This window comes from Myotis brandtii, unplaced genomic scaffold (assembly GCF_000412655.1).
Source record: "Myotis brandtii unplaced genomic scaffold, ASM41265v1 scaffold674, whole genome shotgun sequence".
In the NCBI taxonomy this organism is placed as follows: Eukaryota; Metazoa; Chordata; class Mammalia; order Chiroptera; family Vespertilionidae; genus Myotis; species Myotis brandtii.
This window is the reverse complement of record NW_005370630.1, coordinates 97,244-103,558: the sequence shown is the minus strand read 5'-3', so window position 1 is coordinate 103,558 and position 6,315 is coordinate 97,244. Positions and strand designations below refer to the sequence as shown.

General features: G+C 59.8%; 1 protein-coding gene across 1 annotated transcript in view; it reads left to right on the top strand.

Moving 5' to 3' along the window:
- PTCH2 (patched 2) overlaps positions 1–4,651 on the top strand; it is a 15,859-nt gene extending 11,208 nt beyond the window's left edge. Inside the window, exons 13-22 of the mRNA XM_005881249.2 lie at positions 1–102; positions 217–565; positions 709–1,021; positions 1,102–1,244; positions 1,329–1,509; positions 1,645–1,925; positions 2,031–2,168; positions 3,179–3,321; positions 3,405–3,504; positions 3,912–4,651. The exon at positions 1–102 is cut by the window's left edge and continues 9 nt beyond it. Coding sequence (XP_005881311.1) covers positions 1–102; positions 217–565; positions 709–1,021; positions 1,102–1,244; positions 1,329–1,509; positions 1,645–1,925; positions 2,031–2,168; positions 3,179–3,321; positions 3,405–3,504; positions 3,912–4,178 — 2,017 coding nt within the window. The 3' untranslated portion in view covers positions 4,179–4,651. The remainder of the gene's footprint in view (positions 103–216; positions 566–708; positions 1,022–1,101; positions 1,245–1,328; positions 1,510–1,644; positions 1,926–2,030; positions 2,169–3,178; positions 3,322–3,404; positions 3,505–3,911) is intronic.
- Positions 4,652–6,315: the final 1,664 nt, after the last annotated feature.

Here is a 6,315-nt window from a genome sequence, read left to right as displayed (position 1 = left end):
CTGCAACTTTGCGGCCGTGATGCTCGTCTTCCCAGCGGTCCTCAGCCTGGACCTGCACCGGCGCCACTGCCAGCGCCTCGATGTGCTCTGCTGCTTCTCCAGGTGCTGCCCCTCACCCCCTCCACCCCGCCAGGCTGTCCTCCCTTGGCACCCCCACCCGGTCCCCTCACTAGCATTTCCCCGCACAGACCTGTCACCCGTCTCTCTGCCTTTCAGCCCCTGTTCTGCTCGGGTGATTCAGATTCTGCCCCAGGAGCTGGCGGACAGGACAGTACCCGTGGGCATTGCCCACCTGACTGCCACCGTCCATGCCTTCGCCCACTGTGACGCCAGCAGCCAGCATGTGATCACCAGCCTGCCTCCCCAAGCCCACCTGGTGCCTCCACCCTCTGACCCACTGAGCTCTGAGCTGTTCAGCCCGGGAGGGTCCACTCGGGACCTTCTGGGCCAGGAGGAGGGGACAAGGCAGAAGGCAGCCTACAGGTCCCTGCCCTGTGCCCGCTGGACTCTTGCCCATTTTGCCCGCCATCAGTTTGCACCCTTGCTGCTCCGGTCACGCGCCAAGGTCAGAGCCCAAGCCCAGAGGAGGGGGGTGGACTGGGGCAGGCACTTAGGTGTCTCTGGGCCCCAAGAAGGGCAGGGGCCTAGCCCACCATCCGCTGGCTGGGGGGTGTCCCTGGGCCTCCATCGAGCTGCCGGTTCCCGCAGGCTGTGGTGCTGGTCCTCTTTGGGGCTCTTCTGGGCCTGAGCCTCTACGGAGCGACCTTGGTGCAGGACGGGCTGGCCCTGACCGACGTGGTGCCGCGGGGCACCAAGGAGCACGCCTTCCTGAGCGCCCAGCTCAGGTACTTCTCCCTGTACGAGGTGGCCCTGGTGACACAGGGTGGCTTTGACTACGCCCACGCCCAACGCGCCCTCTTTGATCTGCACCAGCGCTTCAGTTCCCTCAAGGCCGTGCTGCCGCCACCCGCCACTCAGGCGCCCCGCACCTGGCTGCACTATTACCGCAACTGGCTGCAGGGTGAGGCGAGGGGACGGCGGGAGGCTGCTGCCGGCAGAACCCCGGCCCCAGGCTGACTGCACCCTCCCTGTCCTCCCCAGGAATCCAGGCTGCGTTTGACCAGGACTGGGCTTCTGGGCGCATTACCCGCCACTCGTACCGCAATGGCTCTGAGGATGGGGCCCTGGCCTACAAGCTGCTCATCCAGACCGGGGACGCCCGGGAGCCTCTGGATTTCAGCCAGGTGGGGGGAGGGCTGGACGGCTCGGGGGGGCCCAGGGGACCCGGCCTCACGGGCCCAGGCCTTCAGCCCTCCCTGCCTCCGCAGCTGACCACGAGGAAGCTGGTGGACCCGGAGGGGCTGGTTCCACCCGAGCTCTTCTACGTGGGGCTGACCGTGTGGGTGAGCAGTGACCCCCTGGGCCTGGCGGCCTCGCAGGCCAACTTCTACCCCCCACCCCCCGAGTGGCTGCACGACAAGTACGACACCACCGGGGAGAACCTGCGCAGTGAGTCCCGGGGCGGGGGAGGGGGGCAGAAGAGCCTCGGCCTGGGCCACACAGGCCCTACCCTAAGGCCCTGCCCACTGCTCCCCCTGCTCACTGGCCACCCCTCCTCTCCTTGCCGCCCCCTCCCCTCCACAGTCCCGGCGGCCCAGCCCCTGGAGTTTGCCCAGTTCCCCTTCCTACTGCGCGGCCTCCAGAAGACGGAGGACTTTGTGGAGGCCATCGAGGGGGCCCGGGCAGCATGCGCCGAGGCAGGCCAGGCCGGGGTGCGTGCCTACCCCAGCGGCTCCCCCTTCCTCTTCTGGGAGCAGTACCTGGGCCTGCGGCGCTGCTTCCTGCTGGCGGTCTGCATCCTGCTGGTGTGCACTTTCCTCGTCTGTGCCCTGCTGCTGCTCAACCCCTGGACAGCCGGCCTCATAGTGAGTCTGCAGGGTTGGGGCTGAGAGACCCGGGCTCCCCACCCTCTCCTGCCCGTCCCATCACCCCTCCTCCCAGGAGCCCCGGCTGAGCTGTGCCCTCCCCAGGTGCTGGTCCTGGCAGTGATGACCGTGGAGCTCTTTGGCATCATGGGTTTCCTGGGCATCAAGCTGAGCGCCATCCCCGTGGTGATCCTTGTGGCCTCTGTGGGCATCGGTGTCGAGTTCACAGTCCATGTGGCTCTGGTGAGCACAGGCACTGGGGGAGGCGTGGGCCAGCTGACTCAGGAAACAGCAAATACTTACCAAGCACCTACTATGTGCTGGGGACTGCTTAGGAATTGGGGCTATGATAGCAGTACAGGCAGGCTTTACCTTCAAGGAGCTTATATTCTAGAGGGTAGTGGTAAACAAGTAAGCAAATAAATAAGCAGCCATTGCAGTCGAGACGAGGGACAAAGCCCTGAGCAGAGTGGAAGGAGAGAAAACGGGACCCAGTGCTGCTTTTGGGTGGCCTCACTGTGAAGGGGTCAGAGAAACGGATGGAGGCAGATGGCAACGCGGGGCAGGAGGGCTCCTGGCAAGACAGAGGCCGGAGAACGGAGGCAGGCACCCGCCTGGCAAAGCTTCAGGCTCTCCCACAGGGAGGAGTGGGACGTCAAGGGGCCTCGACCAGCTGGAGGCACCAACACAAACAGCTCCCTTCTTTTTCCACTCACAATAACCCTGTCATTGTTCTGATCATAAGAACTATACCCCTGCGGGGGGGAGGGGGCAGAAGGCAGCATGCGGAGAAGTGCAAAGAATAGAAATGCCACCCTGAGAAATAACAGCACGGTGGTGTCCACCTCCCAGACCAGGGAGGCCAGCTGTTTCTGTAAAGGCCCAGGTGGTAAATATTTTAGGCTTGGCGAGTCCTATAGTCTCCATTGCATCTCTGCCATTGTAGCCTTAAAGCAGAGACAGACACTACAGAAGTGAATGGGTGTGGCTGTGTTTAAACAAAACTTTATTTACAAAAACAGGTGACAGGCTGTAGTTTGCCAACCTAGTGTGGACAGTGCTCTGTGTCTCAGCAGACACATCTGTACAGTGCCACCTAAACGGACTCGTGCACGCTGCCTGGACAGCTCCCAGGCGCTCGGCCCACCCGGCCTCCTGTGGGTCAGGGCATGGGTGCCCCAGGGGCAGATGACGGCAGCGGGCACCTAGCAGAGCTGGCTGAGGAGCTGCTCCCGGACCACTTGTTCCCCCAGGGCTTCCTGACCACCCAGGGCAGCCGGAACCTGCGGGCTGCCCGGGCCCTCGAGCACACGTTCGCCCCAGTGACCGACGGGGCCGTCTCCACGTTGCTGGGTCTGCTCATGCTTGCTGGTTCCAACTTTGACTTCATCGTAAGGTAGAGGGGTGCGCAGGGCAGGGGGGCAGGGCTGCCCGTGCTGACCTCGGGGCCTGCCCAGGCTGACCTCCCACCCCCACCAGGTACTTCTTCGTGGTGCTGACGGTGCTCACACTCCTGGGCCTCCTCCATGGGCTCGTGCTGCTGCCTGTGCTGCTGTCCATCCTGGGCCCCCCACCAGAGGTGACCAGGCCCTCCCTCTGCTCCTCGCCCAGGGGACGGAGTGGGACAGGCAGGGGGAGGGTCAGAGCCAGAACAAGGTGCCCTCAGCGGCCAAGAGTCAGGGCTCACCTCCCAAGGATCCTCCCCACGAGGTGCTACCAACTGAAGGCGGCAGCCTCCCCTTCGCCCCGACACCGTGGCCTGCCCTCATCTCTCCTGGCTTCTTTACAGAACCCACCTTAGCCTCCAGGGTCCAGAGCAAGGTGCACGGTCTGTCCAGGCCTTGACACCTGTCCGTTGGCAGGTGTCATAACCTGCTGGAGGCCAACAAGGGCCCAGCTTCCCAACAGCCATGGCGACGCACCAGGCAGGTGCTGAGGGGATCGGGGCTCCAGCCCTGGGCTCACTGGGGCTGTGTCTCTCCCCAGGTGGTGCAGATGTACAAGGAGAGCCCCGAGGCCCTGCGGCCCCCAGCTCCACGAGCAGGAGGGCTCAGGTGGGGGTTGTCCCCCACCCTGCCCCAGAGCTTCGCCAGAGTGACTACCTCCATGACCGTGGCCCTCCATCCGCCCCCACTGCCTGGTGCCTACATCCACCCAGCCTCTGATGAGCCTCCTTGGTCCCCTGCTGCCACACCGGCTGCCAACGGCTCCAGCAACCTCACTTCTAGGGGACCGTGTCCAGCCCCGGAGTGAAAGCGCAGCTGAAGCATGGAGGCCCTGCTTGGGCCACGTGAAGTCACTGGAAAGCAGTGGGTGGTTACTGAGTGCAGGGCGGACTCCTGGAGAGCTCTGCTGCTGCCTGCCTGCACCCCCTCCCCTGACTCGGCCATCACAGACCTCCCGGATGTCTGCACAGAACCAGCACCTAGGCTGTGAGCAGCCTTCCACACTGGGTCCCGCGTGCCTGTCCCTGTGTCCGGGTAGGAGTAAAACCAGCACCCCACACTGCTGCCCCCAGCCGACCAAGCCTGAGGGACCCTCTAGCACCCTTTGCCGGTCCTGGCCGCCACTGCCTGGTGACTCCTGGGTAGGCTCTCTGTATCCCTGCCTACCTCCTACCACATAAATTATTTATATGAAGATGTTTATTTTTGTAGTTTGTACAGATGTTAGCTATGCTGAAAGTTTTATTTTTAAAGAGTGAAATATATTCTATATGAACTCATCTCAAATGGCTTTGATGCTTTTCTTTCCGACAGAGTTGGGAGTTTGCAAGTAGAAATGTCAGGACCTAAGGTCCTAGGGCTGCTCTATTCCTGGGTGGGAAAGGCCCCAGGTTCTCCATGTTTGTCACATGGCCCCAGTCTATTTATTCACCCAGGAGTGAAGGTGATGTTCAGCAAACATGTCGGTCATGTGCTTGGTAATGGTCTGGGTTGAGTGCTTAGCATACAACATGATCTAAATGTCGCCCTAATCGGTTTGGCTCAGTGGATAGAGCATCAGCCTGCGGACTCAAGGGTCCCAGGTTCGATTCCGGTCAAGGGCATATACCTTGGTTGCGGGCACATCCCCAGTAGGGGGTGTGCAGGAGGCAGCTGATCGATGTTTCTAACTCTCTATCCCTCCCCCTTCCTCTCTGTAAGAAATCAATAAAATATATTTTAAAAAATAAAAAATAAAAATAAATGTTTTTAGTGTCAAACGCTGCTGTGTGGCTTTCAGCCACCATAATCCAGCCCTGCACACCCCCAGTCGCCTTGCCCCCTTCCTGTTTCAGCAGCATGCCAGGCATGGATGAGGGCACAGCCATCAGCAGATGGGAAGTGCAATGGGAGATCAGGAAAGTAGCCCATGGAAGAGATGGGGCCTTCAGAGTCTGGGGAGATATTTCAGTTTTGCGCCCAGACCAACCTCAAGGCAGAGGCCTCTATAGGTTAGCAGTCAGCCTGGCACCCCTGAGGCCAGACATCCAGGGGATCAGTGGGGGACTGTTCAGAAATTGTGCTAGGAACCAGTGAGGCACTGTATTGAAGATGTTTGTTCTGTGAAGGTTGAACAGTCCCCTTGCACAGAGCTCTTGCAGACTCTGGCCACACCCCTGGACTAGAGTACTGGGCCTCAGTCCATAGGGTGGGGTGGGGGGCGGATCTTTTGTTGCCTTTCCCCAACTATTCCAGGGCTCAGTCTCAGCCACCCACTCACCAGGAACAATCCCACCCTGAGAGCACTGCCTCTCACACTTCACCTTCCACCCCAAGGCCAGATAATCATGTTCTGACCAAAAATGAAAAAACTAAGCCTAATGCAGCTGAATCAACACTAAAATACCTAAAAAGACTTAACGATAAGTGAGTACAGTAGTTGGCTTGGAAACTAGACTAGGGGGTGTACCCAAGGCGTCCAGGGAATGGAAGTTGGCTGGATTTGGGTCCGGGGGTGTTTGGGTCACTAGGAGCTTTTGGGTGGAGCCGAAGAGCTTATGAGACTGGAACATGCAAAAGCTGTCAGCCCACTGTGCCACTTACCAGCTGAGTGACCTGTGAAAGTTAACACCCCAGCCTCAGTGTCTTCCTCTGTGAAATGGGAAGATTAGCCCTAACTGACTTGGCTCAGTGAATAGAGCATTGGGCTGAGGACTGAAGGGTCCCAGGTTTGATTCTGGTCCAGGGCATGCACCGTGGTTGTGAGCTCGATCCCCAGTGGGGGGTGCAGAAGGCAGCTGCTCTATGTTTCTAATTCTCTATCCCTCTCCCTTCCTCTCTGTAAAAAATCAATAAAAATATATTTTAAAAAAAAGAAATGGGACGATTTCTTGTAGGGTGCTATCTTGCAGGGTGCTAAAATCCTTATGTAAGAAATGACCTGGCGCCCCAGCTGGCTTGGGTCA